We start from the raw sequence: 21646 nt of genomic DNA on the forward strand, positions 1-21646 counted from the left end.
CTTGGTTTTTTTTTTTTTTTTTTTTGTCTGTTTTTGTTACCGGTAATGGGATCACAACCCTTGGTGTGGTGTCACCCACACCGCGCTCAGCCAGTGAGCGCACTGGCCATTCCTATATAGGATCCAAACCCACGGCGGGAGCGTCGCTGCGCTCACAGCGCCGCACTCTCCCGAGTGCGCCACGGGCTCGGCCCTAGTCTTACTTTTTGATGTACAGTTTAGAAAGTACTTTTAATATTCTTGAGAGAATAACCAGAAATCTTTCACAGCCATGATACAAACATTTTACAAAAATGAGAAGTGAGCAAATTTGACCTAAGTTTTAGTCTCTTTCTTCAGCATCTTGAGATTGATAGTTGTAGTTCCAGCCGAGCTCATTCTCATGAAGTAATTAAACAAGCCCCCATCTGTTTCCACCCACTGTCAAAGGCCTCTCAATTTCATTGTGGACAGGGTTGGAGGAAAATTTTAAATCATTTTTAGATCATACAAATGATTCCCTTCTTGATTTCTACTGGGCATTACCCTTCCCCTGAAAAGGTGGTTTATTAATATATGCATTCCTAACTTGTAGATTTTGTATGGTTGGAGAAAATGAACAGCATGTATTTTACACACTGTGTGGGGTAAATGCTATTTAAATCTGGCTTGAGCTGCTAAGCATCACACTAACATGGAGTCACTGGCTGGGGGCCAGATTTGTTGTGGTGATTTTTGGTTTTTTTTTCTTTTGAGGAGGGGTCAGACTTTAGAGAACTAAGCCATCTGTCTAGTAAATCATTTTAAGGCTTTAATAACAAATGGTTTGCAGTGCATTTTAACACGTAGAGTAAAAATTAATGTTTTGCAAAACTGGTATCTTTAGAAATGTCTTTCACATTCTGTTTTGTTATCATTTTGGTATTGTAATCCCAATTTGGTAGCACACATCTGTGTACTAATGTTTTGCAGAATTAATTAGTTCATTAAAAGCAACATTTTAAAACTGGCAATAACAGTGCACTTTCTTAGAAGGCTCTTGCTTCTAAGAGGCGTTGGGCTTTTTTACTAAAACAGGTGCAGGGATTCTGTAGATGCATATCAAACCGTAAGACTTTAAAGAATCTGCTGCTTCCTTTGAGGTCTGTTTTGTGGAGCTGTCTGGTGGCTGTTGTTAGTGACTTTTGATGGCTAATGTAATGAACTCTTCAGCACCTCAAATCTTCATCTGTTAGAGAGAACTTTGCATTTTAGTTGTTTCATAGTGGCCTAACTTGAGTCTACATGGCTTACTGTTGATGTGCTGTCTACTAATTCAGTAAATATTTAAGGAGTGCCTAGTGAGTGCCAGGCACTGAGGCCAGGTGCTGGATTCAGCATTGAAGAAAACAGTCATACAATCCCAAAGAGTCCTATGAGGGAGATAGACATTAAATAAATGATAGCTTGAAAATTGTTTAATAACACATGGGACAGGAGTGACAAAGAGAATTTGAAAGTACCATAAGAGGTAGAATGGGGTGCACTGATTGATGGAGGAGCAATGGGAGTGTCAGGGAAGTCTTCCCTAAAGAAGAATCACTAAGGTGAAACCCAAAGACTTGAAGCATGAGTAAAAATGACCTGGGCACAGGTGTGGGAGTAGTTTTAAGAAGAGTCTTCCGGGCAGAAAATGTGGAATGTGCACAGTGTGCAAGGCAGGGTGAGCCTGCTCAGGGACATGAAAGAAGGCGGCCGGATGGGGCTGGAATGGTAGCAGGAGCTAGATTGTAAACTTGAGTCCACCACTGAGCTGTGCCTTAACAGTGATGCAGAAAGCTGGGAGCTGTGTCCTCATCCAAGCAAGGAGCTTCTGTACAGCATGGGTGATGTGGCTTTGGAAGCAAAGGTGGTTACCCACAATCAGATGACCTCTAAGGTCATGGACGTAGAACCTTGAGTTTTTTGGAAGGATTAGTGAACAGTGAGAGGCAGTTGTTTAAAAACAAACACTAAAGGTAAGTGTTGTTGGCAAGGATGTAGAGAAAAGGGAACCCTTGCACTCTGTTGGTGGGAATGTAAATTAGAGAAGCCATAATGGAAAGCTATATGGAGGTTCCTTTAAAAAAATTAAAAATAAAATGACTATATGATCCCACAATCCCACTACTGGGTGTGTATATCCAAAGCAGATGAGATGAGTATGTCAGAGAGATGTCTGCGCTCCCATGTTCATTGCAAGATTATTCACAATAGCTGAGATATGGAATCAACCTAAATGTCTATGTACAGATGAATAGATAAAGAAAATGTGGTATATATATACACAGTGGAATACTACCCAGCCTTAAAAGAAGGGAATCCTGTCATTTGGAACAACATGGATGAACCTGTAGGACTTTATGTTAAGTGAAGTAAGCCGGGCACAGAAAGACTGCATGACTTCACTTATATGTGGAATCTAAAAAGTTGAACTCATAGAAGCAGAGAGTAGAATGGTGGTTACCAGGGGTTTGGGGTGAGGGGGTGTGTTGGGGAGATATCGGCTAAAGGATACAAAATTTCATTTAAACAGGAGGAATAAGTTCAGGAGAGCTATCATACTAAGAGGTGACTATAGTTACTAACAATGTATTGTATTCTTGAAAATTGCTAAGAGAATAGATTTTAAGTGTTATTCTCAGCATACACACAAAAAAGTATGTGAGGTAACATGTGTTAATTAGTTTGATTTAGGCATTCCACAATGTATACATTTTTCAAAACAACGTGTTGTACATGATAAATATATACAATTTTTATTTGTCAATTAAAAAATAAACTAATTTAAGGCTCCATCATGGAAGCCTGGTTTTTATATCAGAACTATTAGATTCGTTGTGTCCCCTGTATCACTAATGTTGTGTTCACTTCTAGGCTGCAACAAATATGTATATATATATGTATTTTTTTTCCAAAAATGAAGATAGCCTTATTGAAAAATAAAATTTAGGGCTGGCCAGTTAGCTCACTTGGTTAGAGTTTGATGCTGCTGACACCAGATCAAGGGCTTGGATCCCCATACCAGCCAGCCACCAAAAAAAAAAAAAGTGTGTATATATATATATATACATGTGTACACTTTTTATATATATGTATGTATAATCCAGAAAGGAGCAAAAAAGAAAACCAAAGCCCTTAGTTCTATAGAATGGTTCCAGAGCAAGAATTCTTATAGGGTCCATGAATGGACTTTAAGGGCCTACGAACTGCAGAAAATTATTTGCAAAATGTTGTACAGACATGTATTTTTAGTTTTCAATACTTCTCCAAGGGATCTGCGACCCAAGAATGATTAAAAACCACTGATGACAGAAATCAGAAAACCCAATAGTCTTTTACATAATTGCAGAAAGCCTTTAGGCTTTGGAGGAATTATTTGTGTTGTTCCACAAGGTGTAGAAGTGGGGAGATTGAGTGGAGACACTGTAAGTGGATTTGAAACAACCTGGCTATCCAGAAGTTAAAGGACTGCCTTGTGAGGTGGTGTTACAGGGGTAGTTATGATGAACACCTCGTGGAGATGCTGTTCAAGTCCTAGACTGACAGGGACGTTAGCTGAGAGGACCTCTGAGGTCCTGGTATTCTCTAATTCTCTGATTAAGGCCATTTAAAGGAACAGACTGAGCTACTTGAGGAAAATCAGAAGAAAACAAGGTTTAGGGCTCCAGAAATTAATGTCAGAAATCCGAGATTGGTGTCGTTGTTTCTGATGCAGCAGAGATATTGAGGTGGTTGAATCTCAGTCCAAAGGAAGCCATTAGAAACTTCAGGAAGAGTCAGTTGGGTTGCGCTTGGAAAAACTTGGATTGGAAACCATTGAGAGTATGACTGTAATTACGGAGCAGGACAGGGAAACAGGACTCTCTTATTGCTTAAAAGTTAATTTTCTGCCTGAAAATACTGAAGTTATGAATCACACCTTTATCTGAACCTGCGATTTCTACAAGTTTGTGTTACTAGCCCAGTTCTTGGACCATCAATCCAGCTCATCAGCCGAGTGCTTTGAGAAGGCGAACCAAGCAGCTCTCCATTTTCAAAAGGCTTCTGTAATGTAAATAGGAACGGCAATCTTTCCAAGTTATTACCCTGTTAACAGGTTGACAGATATGTGCAAATTGTGACTCACTGCTCAATTTGGCACTAAATTAATGTCTTTCCTCGCCGCGTCTGCTCAAGTGTAAACTAGTCACCACTGCTGTGTTACTGCTTGTTTGCCTATATTCCAAAGGTAAAAATTAAAGTAATTTGATTCTGCCACAGAACGGAGTATGACATATGGTAGAAGTGTAGGAGGAGCACATGCTGTTCCTACCTGTCCTTAGCCCTGCACATGAAGCGGGGAGCCACGCGTGCAGGGCTCTGTGCAGACACTAGCAGTGTGCGCTGTCTTGAGAGAAGTACTGCCAGAGACCACCTTCCCTACCGACACCGCCCTCAGCAGAAAGAGTCATTTTTGTCTCCAGATTTTTAATTTGACGTTCCAAGCTTTCCTTATCTCTGTGAAGTCACTAGCGGTTGATTTGTGTTTTGGAGGTTGGGTCTATTTGAAAATGAAGTGTTTTGATTTTTGCTTCTAGAATTTAGACATTGTTTTCCTCAGCTAAAGATGCATATGACTTTCTCTTTTTGGCAAATACATAATGTCACCTGTAAAAAAGAAATTTGCATCTCCTTTATGTTAGGCATGTGAATGAAAAATAGTCTCTTTAAAAATTTGCTTTTGCTTTTGCTTAATAAAATCTTTGAATTGAGTTTGCTCAACTTTATCTAAGATCACCAGTTGGCAAAGAAACAACCAAAAAAACCCACCCCAGACCTCTCTACTTTCCTATGCCAACTGCAGGTATTTTTCGTAGGAACTGTTTTTTTCTGCTACTGCCTTCCCTTAGAAGTAAAGATCTCAGACATAAAGGAATCCAGAAGTGGCAAGGAACCTTTGTTGTTTGTCCGTTTAGAACTCTGGCCCTTACTAAAAGCAAGCAAAGCCAGGAAATTGGCATGACATTCTGGAAACTGAGCTTGGTTTCTGGCTTTTTTCGTAACCTGGGAAGATCACTTAACCTACCCGTTTCCCTGTTTTCCAGAACATATTTTGAAGCCTTCAAGGTGAAAGGTACAAGGGAAAGCAAATTATAATGTTACCTTTATACTGAAGTTCTGCATATTCATTTGCTTTCTGCTGTCCAGAGCTATGATGGCTATTGATTGAGGATCAGTTTGGAAGACATTGCCTACCCCGCTTCCCATTAACATATACTTAGCAATGACCTCCATTCGCACAGGACAGTGGATTTTTGCTTCCTGCTGAGTCTGAAGAAACTGGGTTTAAACCACACATGTGGATTTAGAAAAGAACTGTGTAAATGCAGAAATGTTTCCACTGACCTGGTATAAACTTTCACCATGAGATTCTTGCCATGTGTCTTTTGCCATTTCAAGAATCATCAGCAGTTATGAAAAATGAGTTAATTTTCTCCTTTCTTCATCTTTTCACCTCCTGCAGTATTTAAGCCTAGATCCAAGATTTTATGTCATGGAGCTGTAAATCTAGAAGGGGACCAGAGGGGAGGTCATGTGTGGTGCCTTGGCCAGACTGTTTCTTAGCCACCCAGGAAAGATTGTTTTCTAAACCACTAAAAAATCAACAGAATGGTGCCTTACCTTTAAGAAATGCCTTTTGTTCCTTCTAAGCAAGTTTGCCTTTTGATGCCGCGTCCTCATGTTGTAGTTCTTCTAGCGGTGGAAGACAGCTGTTACTGAGCTCAGAAAAGCAGTTTGTGTACTTGAAGAATATCAAAGTCTCCCTCCAGCCTGCTTCTCCCCAGGAGCAAATGCCCTTCAACGCACCTCCACCTCCTCTTGCACTTCTCTGCTGCAGTCTTCTCGTTGTCCTCACTGTTTACCCCTGGGCCTTCTGTAGTTTTTCTCTTTCCTTTTTCAACTCCAAGTTTAAAACTATACATAGCGTTCTCTAAGGAAAACCTGACAGGTTAATTCTTTCACAGCTGATATGTTCACTTTTTAACAAATGGCATTATGTTGTCTGCTATCTCTCATGAGCCCCAAGTTTCGAACTAAAATCTTTTCATGTTGTGAATGGAAAGCTAATCTCTCTGTTCCCCCAAGAGAATATACCTTTTATATGTCCCTGATTTAATGGATATGTAATTTAATTTGTCATTTCCAATGGATATGAAATCCAATGCAAGATCCTTAATAGATAGTTTTGCATCTCAGCTATTATATTAAGCATCCCCTTTGTGTGCAGTGTGATTGGATGATGAGCACAAATACTTGTTTGATTTTATTCTCAAAGGACCCAGGCCAGACCCAGCTCTGTTTGTGCTGTGGGCTAACACCCTGACAGGGAGCCTCCACTGCAGGGGAGAATTCATTCCTCTAAGGGAGGACATTTTTGCAGAACAGGCTGTAGTGTATGTGGTAGAACTACCAACAGGAGCACTTATAGTTTTCGAGGACCTGTTATGTGCCAAACACCATGCTAAGTGCTTGATGTCAATGATCTCGATGATTATTAAACCTTAAGAGATACAGTTTCTGTTTAGACCAGAAGAGAGGACTCCCTTTTGGAAGGATATCTCCAAGAAAAATATGGAACTGACAACTTGCCTAATATGTTTGACTGTAGCAAGAGAAGTTTTAGAGTCAGGTAGAGAGTTTAGAAATAAAATTGTAATAGGTACATAGAAAACTAGTCCAATGAAAATCAAGCAAAACAGAAATCCAGGAAAACAGAAAGCCCTATAAGTAAGTAAATGTACCCAGGAGCCACTATATGGCTCAGCTATTAAAAATATATGCAGAGATTTTAGAATGTAAACAATACTGATTTAAGCAAAAATTGTGATACAATTTGAATTGAGTCCAACCAAGAAAACAGAAATGACTTCAGGTATTTAAAACAGAAAGAATTTAATCCAGGGAACCAGTTATTCATGTTATTGAGATGAGAAGCCCCACAAGAGAATGTGGCGGCCCAGAGGTGAGCAACACAAAAGCCATGCCCATCCTACACCAGAAGGGCAGAGGGAGAGGCTGTGTGGTTGGAGCCCAGGGGCCAGGAATGTGACAGAGCTGAATTCTGATCTCCTATAGAAGAAAGTTAATAAGTCAATCCTTAAAATGAAAAATTAGGAACTAGCATTAAAAACACATTATTTAGAAATACAGAGGTAAATACCAAAAGAAATCACTAAAATATGGTCAGTTCTTAAGACAAGAGGAGGAACAGGGGAGTAGCATTTTTCATAAAAAGCCTTATAATTCTATTCACCTTCTTAAAAATGTATTACATTGATACAGAATTAAATTTAAAACCAAAGTCTTTAGTACACCGTAGACCTGTAGTTCTAATACTAGTGCTCTAGTTCATATGTGTGTATTTCTTTTTCCCACTCAGATATGTTGATGACGTGATCAGCCGCATTGACAGGATGTTTCCTGAAATGTCCATCCACTTATCCAGACCCAATGGAACATCAGCAATGCTTCTGGTAAGCTCTACTTGAATTGTTTGTAGGGATGTGTGGAAGAAAAATTGACTTCAGAATTAACTCTCTGGTCCCGTGCTGTAGGATCTACAGAATGGAGATTAAATCCTAGTTTGATGGTGAACAGCTTGTCTTCTTCATTGGCATTCTGGAACTTAAACATTTTGCACATGCTTTTTAACAAAATTGCAGACCCCTTGTAAGAGTTAACCCTAGAGAAATGATACTGTAAGATCAGTTCATGGTGCAAACCCCCCAAACAGTGTTTTGGTGAATGTCTGTTTTATGTTTTCCCAGGAGGTACATTAGACAGTAGTCATGTTCAATTACTAGATCCTGCTTTAAAAAACAAACAAAAAAACCCCACACTGTCTTAAAACAGAACTAGGTTCTGTGGAAATCATCTATAAAATCCATATGTATTGAAGAAAGTATTCCGAGACCTCCTCACCAATGCCTTCTGGTTTTGTTGTTTCTGATTTTGGTTTGTTCTGAGCAAGCTGACCTCATAATCTCATCACTGATGTTCGTGTTTGCATGAATTCACCAAAGACAGGTGTGTTTTGTAAATATGGTAGAATAGAAATGCTAAATTATATTATTAATTAGAAAGGCCTCAGTGATGAGAAGCTTTTCTAATGGTCTGAACATTTGCCTGAACACGGATTTTGATGAACCACTATGTTTCATAGAAAGCAGAGTGTATTGAATAAGAGTGGTGGTTTTTGACAGGCATCAGGGAGGTGAGGTTCGGAACAGAGTGCTTCTTATATCTAGTCAATTGCTGCTGCTTTGGGGCCTAGTGTGGACTTCCATATTTTAGCATTTTACTTGTTTAAAGCCTTATAAATAAGTAGCCAGTCACCCAGGACGAGTGACTGTTCACTCAAGCCATTCATCTTGGGAGAGCAGGCTTACTGTGTGTGCATGTGTATTTTTTTCTTAAGAAAGGCAAAGATGTAGCCTTGTTAACTGTGTGATATTTTGTTTGTGAGAAAAAAATTGGTGACATTCATATGGGTAACATGCTACTTTTATTTAAAATTCTTCCAGTTAAGGGCCGGCCCGGTGGCGCACTGCTACAGTGCGCCACTTGGGAGCGCGGTGGCGCTCCCGCCGAGGGTTCGGATCCCACGTACAGACCGGTTCCCGCTCACTGGCTGAGCGAGGTGCGGGCGCAACACCGAGGGTTGCGATCCCGTTGCCGGTCCCGGTCCGGTACGGACGTGACACTGAGGGTTGCGAACCGTTGCCGGTCACGAAAAAAGACAAAAAGGGAAAAAAAATAAAAATTCTTCCAGTTAAGGGCCGGCCCGGTGGCGCCCTGCTACAGTGCGCCACTTGGGAGCGCGGTGGCGCTCCCGCCGAGGGTTCGGATCCCACGTACAGACCGGTTCCCGCTCACTGGCTGAGCGAGGTGCGGGCGCAACACCGAGGGTTGCGATCCCGTTGCCGGTCCCGGTCCGGTACGGACGTGACACTGAGGGTTGCGAACCGTTGCCGGTCACGAAAAAAGACAAAAAGGGAAAAAAAAAAAAAAAATTCTTCCAGTTAAAATATAAAGAGAGTGGGATAATAAAATATTATTCTAATTGAAAAAGAAAACAATTTTCTTCATATAAAACATGAAATACTTTCTGCCTCAGTTAAATATACAGATTGTTTAAATTTTAAGATCCTTCACACCCAGCAGCCAAAACATAAATCCTGCTTTCAGCATACTTGACAGAGACCAAAGAGTTAATGAAGACAAAAAGAAATCATCCTCAGTGGAACAGGTTTGTTCAAATTATTTCTGGGTCATTGAGCTTCCATTTCGTGATGAAGGTAGGAATTTGGCATTGAAGGGAATGAGCAGAGCGACCAGGATTCCAGGCAAACAGGCCTAAGATATTAGAGTTACTTCCACCCGAGAAAGCAGGCTTTCATTTCACAATGACCTGTCAGCTTCATGTCCTTTCTTCTGGGACTCCTAATAGACTGATGAGAGAGTTTAGGGGCCCAATTCAAGGGAAGAATCCCATCTCACATATACCATTTTTACCCCTGTGAATGGCTAATTCAGATCTACGTGTGTCTAGCCAGCTAGCTGTTACCTTTCTTTGGTGACACAGGAATTCACAGAAGGTGGTGGATGTTTATAGGAATAGTGGTGGGTGATCCGAGTCAGAATCCAATTGCTGGGTGGATTAATCACAGTTTTAACGTAATTGCTTCATTTGGCTTTTATTCTTAAAAGATGGTGTTTTATTAGATTGCAAATCTCCAGACCCTTTGTAGCTGTCATACCCATCTCCTCTGAGGGTGAAGGGAATTCTCACTTGGGAGGGGAAACAGGACCAACAGCTGCCATCTGTCCTGACACCTTTACTAGTCATCTGCTCCCTAGACTTTGGTGGAAAAGGTTCATGACCTGTATTGTAGGCCGTAGGGTACCACAGCAGGATGGTAGGCAAGAGTGGAAAGTGTTTTCTGGAGATTAATCTGGGATAAACTGTATTCATCTGGGTTGCAGTGCATTCTGGAAGGCTTTGGGAGGTGAGTGAGGCTGATGGGGTGGCTGCTTGGAGTAGGACATACTTGAGTAGTCTCTGCTGCCATCTCTTTTACCTCCCTTGGCCAGAGCCTGAACTGTGCCTGTACTTTTTAAATAAAATGGCATTTCTCCTGAATCAGCTAGGCTTCCTTGAATGCAGTCAACAGAAACCTGCTCTGATTAAGTTAAACAAGGGAAGAGTTGGTTTCTGGTTTTGTTTTGCTGTTTAATGATGCTAGATGCTCACAGACTCAAAGATGGAGCTGACCTGCCAGGAGGGACAATAACCAGGGTAGCTCCGGGCATGTCCGCAGCAAGAACAGCACAGTGTCCTTTTGGGGCCCCGTGGTCTAAACGATTGGGCATCAGCTGCTTTCCTTCCATGTTGGTCAGCCTGGGAGGAACACTTGTGCCAGCCTAGCCAAGTTGTCTTCCCCCAGTGGTCGGGGGGAGGTCTGGCCTTGGCAGCCCCGCAGAACTGTGTGGAGTGGAGGGGAAGCAATTTCCCAGAGGAAGGGGGCAGGGTTGAGAAAGCAGCAGTGTGCCTGATGAAATGGACCACCAGTGTGGCTTACAAGCACTCATCTCATTTGATCCTTCCAGTGGCCCTCGCTGTAGCACCACCAGTTGTATTCATTTAACAAGTAGAAAAGTGAATCAGTCATTTCTTCCACTCCAACGGCTGGGATTCCTCTCCCCGCCTCTGGCCTGAAGCCTCCAGGATGCTGTCCTCCTCCCATCTCTGAGGGTAGCTCCTGCTAGTGGCAAGTATAATTTGGACTGCCAGGGACCAGGCTCGTAATTTTTTCTTAAAACTTTCTTCTTATGTAATTTGATGCATTTGAAGGAATACGTGTAATGGATATGTAAATTATCTAGCATAAATAAACCCGTGAGCTCACCACTGAATGTGAGCAGCAGAACATAACCAGCGTGCGCTCTTCCCCGACCCCTGCCTCTGCACCCGATGTACCTCCATCCTGAGAATCACCTCTTCTCCTCCTTTCTAAGTGTGGTTTGCCACATGTGCATGTACTCCTAAATAGTATGTCGTTGCGTTTTGAACTTTATGAAAATAATATTACAGTATATGTGTTGTTTCTGAGATGTGACTCTGTCGTCGGTTGTATCTGATAGTTTGAGCATCTTCATTGTTATCGAATAGTCCATTCAGTGACTGTCCACACTTTATTCTTTCTCTTGTCAGGGCATCTAGGGGTTGTTTTTAATTTTGCTTTTTAAATAACATTGGCAGGAACATTCTGGCACATACACTAGGATGAATGTTTAAGCCTTAATCCAAGCCACGGAGCCAGTGCAGGCCCGTATCTGGAGGAGCGGGGAATGTTGGGAACAGTGGGGGCATATACCTTTTTCCTAAGTGTCACGTGAGCTGCGAGGCATAATGGTGTGGCACCCAGACGAGTGCACGAGGAGGTCCAGAAATGGCTCCTGTTAAATGGCCTTGGTTCTATGATAGCATGTTCCACTGTTATAAATCTCTTCTGCTTTTGGTGTGTGAAGATGGGGTGGGGGGGTTGAAAATGGCATAAAGTCTTTGAACTCCAGGCAGTCCATGGACAGAGGCAGGCTTTGGTGATCCTGTTTTGGTTTCCTCCTTCACCAAGTGGTCACTGCCAAGGGGCAGCCGAGTGCTGTCATTGTTCAGTGACCTGTAATTGGTTGTCTCAGTCCATCATTGGCAGTTTCCTCACAATGTAAAAGGGGGAAAGAGAAAAAGGGGGCTACTGAATTGGCACTTTTTGAAGCTTCTATTTTAGGCAATTGAGGTCAGTTTGACTCGTCTATAGCCAAATCAGCTTTTCGTTGTTGGCCTGGAAGCACCAAGGCTTCAGGGCCCATCAGAAACTGAGGAGCAGTCACCTTCCAACTGGGGACAGTTTGACCTGGAAGCCCATGCTTGAATTCTCTTCAAATTGTGGACCCCCAAAGAGTGTGTAGCTTAGGAGATGAGATGGGGTGAGGGGAGGGAGAAAAGGGAAGACAAACAGGTGCTCAGTAAATATTTGCTGAATGAACGCAGGAATGGCAGAAATGAAAGCTGCTCTGACTTGCCTGTGTATCAGTCTGTCCCTGTCGGCTGCAATGGGGGTCTGCTCTTTGGCTACCCACGGAGAAGGAATAAGGCATTTGTAAGTAGTTTGATTCTGGACAGTTATTGGCTTAACTTCTTCTGGTATCTTTGTGAGCCTTCTGTAGTCTAAACACTCCAAATCCTAGCTAATGTGAAACTTTCTGCCTCTTACATAATTACCTTTAAATACATTGTGGCTCTCTCTGCTCTGTTTGGGGGCTGTTTTGGTGTTGTATAAGTTAATAACTCATGATATAATAAATCCTGTTTCTGTTCTTTGAAGAGATGAGCTCAGTCGTCTAAAAATAAATCTAGCTATGTTGATATTTAGTTTCAGTTCATCTTACCGCCTAACATCCCATTATTAATTTTCTTCTAACAGTCAAAATATTGTAAGAGCTTAACTGAGTCAGAGACTAGAACAAGCTGCTGGCTTCTCTCAGCATTTAAAATATTAATCTACAATTTTTGACTGATCCACTAGGTATAAAAATGTAGGAAAAGAAGAAAAAGAAGCTTCAACTGTGATATTTGAAATATACCTTGATATTTTATAAATTAATCTTTACTTATATGTTATTCGATATACAAAAGATAAAACTCATTTGTCAGTCTTTCTACATCTACCCTTTAACTAAACTTCAGTTTCCTTATCATATTCATGCCTTGCTTCTGAATGACACATCTTTTTTCAAACCATTTAGACACATTGTTCCATTTTACTTTGCCCCAAGTTCTTTGAGGTAGAAAAGACTGTTGAACTGTTAAACTGCTAAACTGCTTAACTGCTTAACTATTTTGGGGCCTTGATTTCTCTTGATTTCTCGGATTCAGTAATTCTCAGACTTGAGTAGGCCTAACAATCGCCAGTGTAGTTTGTGGAAAATGTATATTCTTGGCAGGCAGCGCAGAAATTCTGATTCAGCAGCTCTGGAGTAGAGCCCAAGAGCTGCATTTCACAGATGCCCCAGCTGTGTCTCAAGTCATCTGGGGAGCACATTTTGAGAACCCTGAAGTTAAACCCATCATACTCTTGGAGTCCCAATGAAGGCTGGCCTTTTTGGTAAGTCCCAGTTCTGGTGCCAAACTAGTTTATGAGGTATTGCTGCAAAAGCATCCATGCTTATTCAATAAATACTCAGTGAGCACTAGGGGAGAAAGGCAGCAGCGTTCTGGGTGCTGTTCATCATGGTCAGACAAAGTCCCTGCACTCACAGAGGCAGCATTAGAAGGTGGAAAGTAGATAGGAGACCTGCATCCTGCTGCATAATATGATGTCAGATTGTGATGAGGCCAAGGGGACCGAGCAGGGTAAGGAGCTGGAGAGTGGCAGAGGGTGCTGTGGGCTCAGGCCAGTCCTCTGTGAGTGCTGCCTGGGGGCAGGGGCCAGGAGAGGTAGTGCAGGCAGAAAGAGCCTCACCAGAGGGTGGTTGGCATGCTCACGTGAAACCAAGGAGGCCAGGATGGCTGGATGTGGGGAGCCCACCAAAGCAGACGGGCCAGACTCAGCCTCACAGGCTGTGGGTAGGGCTTGGGGTTTTGTGAGGTTGTTTGTGATTTTAACTTCAGATGTATAAATTTGAATTCATCATAATCCTTGATTAATGACACACTGTCATCACTTATCCAGGCATGACCCTTTCATATTTATTTACATAAGAGAATATGATAAGAATATAGTGAACATTGGGAACCTACCACTCAACCCCAGCACACCTGCAACCCGAACCCACCTGTGGCCTCTCCCCTCTCCTAGGGAACTGTCATCCTGCCCTGTGTCTATCTTTCTCTTCCTTTTTGGTGAGAGGTGGGGGGCTTTTTCATGTAAGATGTATATGTATTCCTAAATGTACTCTTTAATTTTCTCTTGTTTTTAATAACTTATTTTAAAGATATTATATGTTGTTTTCAGGGACTTACTTTTCTACTCAACATTTTTTTTTTTACCTAAATTCCATTCAAATTGTTGGCTTAGCTGTAGCTCATTAATTTTTTTTTTTTTTCCTTTTTGTCTTTTTTCGTGTCTGGCAACGGATTGCAACCCTCAGTGTTGCGCCCGTACCGGACCGGGAACGGCAACGGGATCGCAGCCCTCCGTGTTGCGCCCGCACCTCGCTCAGCCAGTGAGCGGGAACTGGTCTGTATGTGGGATCTGAACCCTCGGCGGGAGCACCGCCACACTCCCAAGCGGCGCACTGTAGCAGTGCGCCACCGGGCCGGCCCCTGTAGCTCATTAATTTTTGCTTTATGAAATATTTCGTTATCTGAACGTATCCTAATTTAGTGTACATTTTTCTATCAATGGTCATTTGACTTGTTTCTGGGTTTTTGTTTTTGTGTTACAAACATCCTTCTCAGAACATCTTGTTCATGTTCCTTGATACCCATGGGCTAAAGTTTTTCTTGGATCTACTCCTAGGAGTGGAATTGCTTGTTTTAGGGCAGTGATTTTTAACTGGGGGTGATGTTTGCCTCCCAAGGGACATTGGCAATGCTTAGAAACATTTTTATTTGTCACAGCCTGGCGGGGGGGGGAGGGGAGGGGAGGGTTGCTGCTGGCATCTACTGGGTAGAGGCCAGAGATTTTGCTACACATCTGACAATGAACAGGACAGCCCTACACAACAAAGAATTATCCAGCCCAAAATAAAAGTGCCAAGGTTTAGAAACCCTGGTGTAGAACATGCAAATGTTTGACTTCTTGTGAAAATGCTGAAATGTTTTCCTAAATGGCTACACTGATTTACACCCACCAGCAATTTTGAAAAACGGATTTTTCCCAAACATACGAAGACTTAGACAATAACTTTACTTGTCCCTCCTCCATTTCTGAGGGCTGTCCAGTGCTAAAGCTCTGTGGTGCAACAGCAGCATCACTTTAGGAATCTCAACTCATATTTTAACATTCCTGTCACTACACGGGATAGTATTGGAATTCTTTGTTAAAAAAATTTTTTTTGTAAAAATGCCGTTTTACAAGCTTTATACGAAAAATCAGTCTGTATAATTTTACCTCATTTTTGACACACAAAAATTGTTTTACTGAACCTGGCTCCAAAAAACATTTGTTTCCAAAAATCAGATCTGTTTTTTAAGGCAGCAGTTCTCAAATTGTGGTCCAGGGACAAGGGGTTGCAGATCTCTCCACATATTCTCCAAACTGTACAGAAAAACAAAAACAAATAAAACTGTAAAAACCATGCCATAAACACAACTAGAAGACCAAGAATGACCACACTCCAAATTATGTTAGTAAAAAACCAAAATATATATACACACATACATATATATATATATAGCAAATCCTAGTGAGCTATTACTTGCACTCTTACTGTTAGCCTTTGCTGAGTGAAAAATGCCTCACTCAAAACAGAACATACTGTATGATTCCATCTGTACAAAGTTCCAGAACAGGCCAAATCTCAGAACTGTATTTGCCTCTAGCGGGGAGGGGGCAGGTATTGACTGGGAAGGGCATGAGGGAACATTTTGTGGTAAGGAAGTGTTCTGTATTTTGATAGAGGTGTGTTTTACATGGCTGTATGTATTTGTCAAAATTCAGAGAATGGTACACTGAAGATTTGTATATTTTATAGTAGGCAAATTTTACCACAAGAAAAATAAAAATAAGAAACAAACATTGAACTCTACTTAATGATATGCTGCCTAAGTGTTTAGGGGTGAAGTATACTAATGTCTGCAATTTTCAAATGCATCAAAAAAGTAAGATAAGGGCTGGCCAGTTAGCTCAGTTGGTTAGAGTACAGTATTTTAACACCAAAGTCAAGGGTTTGGATCCGCATACAGTCCAGCCACCAAAAAAAAAAAAAAAAAAAGATAATCAGCAGATGGATAGATGGAAATGTATGTGATAAAGCAAACACAACGTAATGATAATTGTAGAGTCTGGCTCATGACAGTCTGAGTGTTCGCTCTATCTCTCAACTTTTTTAGATATTTGAAATTGTTAATAATAAAATGTTGAAGGAATAAATTCCTCAAACTGAGGAAATTCCCCACCCTCCTGAAGGAAATAAACACCACAAAACAGAAGAAGACTATAGCACAGCACCTCAAACTGGTTTTAACATCCTCAGCAAGCATTTGGAGAATTGAGAAAAATCCTGGAATGAGAAATTTCAGAAATTAAAAACAGAAAATAGGCAAAAAGTATGAAGAAATGAAAATTTGTTAGACTCAAGAAAAAATGGAAGAAAATGATAAAATTATAAATTTAAGACTAAATTTCAAGATGCTCAAGGAAAAATAGATTCAAATGAAATTTAATAAAGAGCATTGAAGAAAGGCTGGGAAACAACCAAGAGAATGAAAATGAGATGAAAGAGTCAGAGAAAAAGTGGATGAAATGAAACACAGGCAAAGTAACAACCTATATAACTAGAGTCCACAAGGAAGAAAAACAAAATAATGGAACAGAACTAATGTGTAAAACTGTAATCTAAGAAAAAGTTTAAAGATTAAGGAAGGTCTGAGTCTATACATTGAAAGGGCCCACTGGGTACTTGACATAATTAACCAAGATCAAGTCCAAGATATATTCTACTATTACTGTCAGACTTCAAAGATAAAGGAAAAAACCTCAAGACTTCCAAACAAAAAAATCAAATAACTTACGGGGCAAAAGAATTAGACTGGCACTAGACTGCTTAAAAATAATATTTAAAACAAGATAATGATGTAAGAGCATTTTCAAAAAAGTATATCAAGGCTATATATGTATGTCTTTCAAGTGTCACAGGCAGAGAAAAATCATTTTACACAGACGAGAATTCTGGACCTATTAGCCCGTCTTGTGGAATCTACTGGAGGATGAGCATCATTCAACCAAAAGATGAGTGGAAAAGCCTCAGCCTAAGGACTGCGTGAGCATGAACTACATTTAATTGTTGACGTAAGACTAAAACAAAGGTGGTGATGAGGATGAAGTTATACAAATGTTGTGTGTTCTAACACAGTAGAAATAATCTAAGCAAGAAATGGGCCAAATAATACACAAAGATGCAAGTAGAATAAGCTTACTGACTTTTGTATATGCAATAGGTGAGAGTTAAAGGATATCATTGAACATTGAGAAACAAGATGCTAAAATGGTATATAGGGAAATGAGAGTGTAAGGGCATTAAAATGTGTAAACGTGTTTACAAAGGTAAACATGAGAACAAAAACAGACACCTAAATAAATAAATGAGCAAGAAAAAAAAAATCACTTAGAGAAACATTGAAAATATAATACACATAACTATAAAATTATGTGACCAAGTTTAGTCCATACATCTGTCATATCAATAAGTATGAATTAATTTCATGCACTTATTAAAAGATTTTTTAAAGTTTATGTGGAAAAAGAAGTATGCATGAAAGGATAAGAAAACACCAAAAAAGGAAAGCTACCAGGGGAACTAGCTCTGTCAGGCATTAAAATATTCTCTAAAGCCTCTTTAATTAGAACAGTGTGGTACTGGCTCATAAGTAGACAGACAGGCTAGTAGAATAAAGTAGACTAGAAATAGGTCCAGGTTCATATGGAAATTTAGTATATGATATACGTGGGATCTGTATGTAAGTCATTAGGGCCTCAATTATAAAAAAAAGGAAAAATCTTCTGGATGGCCAAAAACATCATTAGAAAAATCAAAAGACAGCTGATGCTGGGAGCAAGTCAACATATATTATAGATACAGGGCTAATTCCCTAAGATCATTTTTTAAATCTTAAAAATAAAGGAAAAGCCAAAAATGGGGTAGAAAAATGAATAAAAGAAACAGACAATTCACTAAATGATATAGATATGGTACCTAAACAGATGAAAAGTGTTCAACCTTACCCACAATTAGGGAAATGCAAACTAGAACCACATGAGGTATGATTTCTCACCTACCAGATTGGCAGAAATTAAAAAGTATAACAACACATTCTGTCGGTGAGGCTGTGAGGAAGCAGGTTTCTCATACATGGCTATGGGAATGCAAATTGGTACAGCTGTTCAGGAGGGACTTTGGCAACGTCTAATACAACTGTGTGTATGCATTTGCCTTTTGACCTAGCAGTACTACTCCTAGGAATTTACCCTGAAGGCACACCTCTAATAATACGAAAATACACATGCATGATTATTAATTGAAGATGTTTGTAATTGCAAAATATTGGAAATAACCTAAATGTGTGTGCAGAGGAGAGTGATTGAATAAATTATGATACAGCCACACCATGGAGCCACTCCACTTTTTTTTCCATCTTTGAAAAGGAATGAGAAAGATCTCTAACTAATATGAAGTGATTTCTAGGATATATTATTAAAAGAAAAAAGCAAAATGCAGGAGTATCTTTAATATGCCTCCTTTTTTATGTAAGAAAGGAGATATCAAATATGCACTGTCTGCTCATTTGTAGAGGCAAAACACAGGAAAGATAAACCTAAAACAAAGAAATTGTTTCTAGGAGGCAGATGAGAAACACATGTCAAGAGTGGGAGCTGGAGGTAGCGTAGGATAGATGTGTGTTGGAGAGGGTAACTCTGACGATACTTTTTATGTAATTCTGACTTTGAGAACCATGTTACTATTTCACAGACTCAAAGAATTAATTGACAAGAATGGGATTTTTTAAAAAGAATGCAAAGAGAAATAAGTGAACCTAACTGTATTTCAAATGAATAATGTGACCACACCTCGGAGGAGAGGGGAGGGATGGAGAGCCAACCCCAGCAACCTTTGGATGTGGCATTTTTGACTCTAAACTCTTAGGCTAAGGACTATAACAATAGTGAACTAGTATTAAAATCTAGTTGGCTGGCTGGTTTTCGACAGTGGTTTGGGTTAGCGATTCTGAAACTGCTTTCTATGTATTCCAGGATAGAGCAAATAACAAGAGTGAATTGTGGACAATAGGAGCCAGGCTTCTCCCTTTTGGAGAGGGAAATTACAAATGTGGAAAGGAGAATAAACCCTTGGTGTTGAATCGCAATTGGAAGTATCAGCATGAACTCATTGTTTTTGATATAGATAGATAGATATAGAAATAGATACAGATGTGTCTATACACACCTGCGTGTGCATAAGTCCCAGCTCTGCTGAGAAGGTCTAGAAGCAGCGGGACCACAGGAGCAATGAGCCCATCTGTCGTCCACATCTTAGTTTCTAAATATCATTCTCACTCACAGAAGCTGGGCTCCTTGGAGAAGCGGTTGATTCCAGAACTGGGGCAAGGAAAGGACAAGATGAGCCTGGAGCATCTTGTGCCAGAAAGTAAGGAAGTGCTCAAAGAATGATGGGAACGTGTCAAAAGACACAGAGGCCACCTTGAAGGGGCTCCCATTGTCCAAACCCTGGGCCATTTGAACACCAAAATAAATAATGACAGTAATGAATTATAACCCACAGAATACAGTAATAATCCACGAATCTACTGATTTTAATAAACAAATGAATAAAGAATTGGGAGGTTTCAGTGTAACAGCATGAGCTATGGGGAAAGCTATTCCTCACGGTAGAATATGAACTAATAAATGTGGACGGAATTAGAAATTGGGCAACCACCACAGTGATAAGATGAGAATCGAGAATTACCAGTGGATATTAAAACTTATGGGTAAAAGATTTATGATGGATGGTGTGTGTGTGCGTGTGTGTGCGCGTGTGTATGGAGAGAGCACACAGGCCAGAGCACAGGGCACGAGCAGACGCAATGCAATGCGTAAAAGATTTATGATGGATGGTGTGTGTGTGCGTGTGTGTGCGTGTGTGTGCGTGTGTATGGAGAGAGCACACAGGCCAGAGCACAGGGCACGAGCAGACGCAATGCAATGCTAGCACGGCACCGAGCTGAAGGGTGTACAGGAGTTCTTTGTACTATTGTTGCAATTTTTATGTAAGCCTGAAATTTTTCACAATTATTCAAAAAAGTTAACATTTTTAAGTATGCGTGTTTAGATACACACACTAGATGAAATTGTATGTGTTGGGCTCAGAAGTCTAGCCATTGCTCCCCATTCCTGCACTGCCACCTCCCCAGCCCAAGCCTCTGTTACCTCTCCCCTGGATTATGACAACAGCCTCCCGACTGGCCTCCCTGCTTCCACCCTGCCTCTCTTCTGTTCTCCACACAGACCCACAGAGTCTTTTAAAGGGTAAGTCAGGTTGTGTATCCTCCCTGCTCAGAACCTGCAGTGCTCCCCATTTCCTCCAGTAAAAGCTTGAGTTCCTCTAATGGCTTCTCATCCCTCATCTGCCTCTCTGGCTCCACCCCACACTGTCTCCCCTCTCTCACTAGGCCCACAGCTGCCTTCAGGCTTTGGCCCCTAACTTTCCCCAGGCTCCTCTCCTCACAGCCTTCCAAGGTTCTGCTCCTCTATCCCTTCTCAGGGAAACCTGCCCTGACCACCGTGTGCAACTACCCCCCATCTCCTTCAGTAGCCTTTATTTTCTTAAATAGTACTTATCACTTTCCGATACAGTATATGATTTCCTTATCTATTACGCCGATTGCCTCTGGAAAGACCGTGAGTTCCACTAGGGAGAGATCTTTGTTTTGTTCATTGATGTGTCTTTAGTGCCTAGAACCGTGCCTGGCACATAGTAGGTGCTCAGTAATTATTTGTTGAATAAGTATTTGTTCATACTTATGCATATATGTATAAAGAAGCTAAAATTAAAATATTTTCTTTAGAATACTAAGACAAGCTAATAGGGAATGGTATGTTATTAAGTGAGCCTGGAGTACAGACTATGCAATCCTGGTTGTGAGGGAAATGGACATGTACCTACTGGTAAGTGCATTTGTCAGCAGCCTAGAAGGGATGTCTAGACAGCCTACTGTTCGAGTAGTGGTTATCTCCTGCGGAGTGGGGCAGGGGTTAATTCTTTGGTTTCTGATTAAAATACTTAAGTATTGTTTGATCTCTTATTATAATCATGCATTATTCTTAGAATTAAAATTTATAAAGGAAAAACTGTCCTTTCAAATGTGGACTTTATTGGATACATACATTTCTAAAGTAAGTGTCTGTGTTCAGCAGGGCCTCTCTGTGCTGGGCAATGTGCTCCATTCTGTGCATTCACCATCTCACTCAGCCTGTTGGAGACCCCAGGAGGTCGGTGGCATTGTCCCATGTTCCAAATGAAAAAGCTGAGGCTCAAGGAGGCTCAAGACCACATAGCTACTAAGTGACAGAGTGACAGTTCAGACCCCAGTCTGACCTGAGAGCTCAAACTTTCTTTCATCCCTTACCACTTGAAGCTCCCAAGATGTTTAGTTCTCCTCTAGCCATGTGGCCTGTCATTCTTGCTTCCTCAGGGAGCCACTTGCCTGGCCCACGCCACCCTTGAGTATCCAGCCTCCTGTGGCCAGAGATGAACTCAGGACTGAGCAAATCAAGAATGGGAAACTAGGGCCGGCCTGGTGGCGCACTGGAGAGTGCGCCGCTTGGGAGTGTGGCGGTGCTTCCGCCCAGGGGTCGGATCCCCCGGAGAGACCGGGGCCCGCGCC

General features: G+C 41.1%; 1 protein-coding gene across 2 annotated transcripts in view; it reads left to right on the top strand.

Annotated features, from left to right (window-relative positions):
* The window catches only part of MED27 (mediator complex subunit 27), a 212896-nt gene that overhangs the window by 135630 nt on the left and 55620 nt on the right, over positions 1–21646 (top strand). For both annotated transcript variants that reach the window (XM_008578426.1, XM_008578427.1), the window contains exon 4: positions 7421–7514. In XM_008578426.1, the coding sequence (XP_008576648.1) occupies positions 7421–7514 (94 nt within the window). The remainder of the gene's footprint in view (positions 1–7420; positions 7515–21646) is intronic.

The sequence above is a fragment of the Galeopterus variegatus genome, unplaced genomic scaffold (assembly GCF_000696425.1).
Source record: "Galeopterus variegatus unplaced genomic scaffold, G_variegatus-3.0.2 Scaffold1684, whole genome shotgun sequence".
In the NCBI taxonomy this organism is placed as follows: domain Eukaryota; kingdom Metazoa; phylum Chordata; class Mammalia; order Dermoptera; family Cynocephalidae; genus Galeopterus; species Galeopterus variegatus.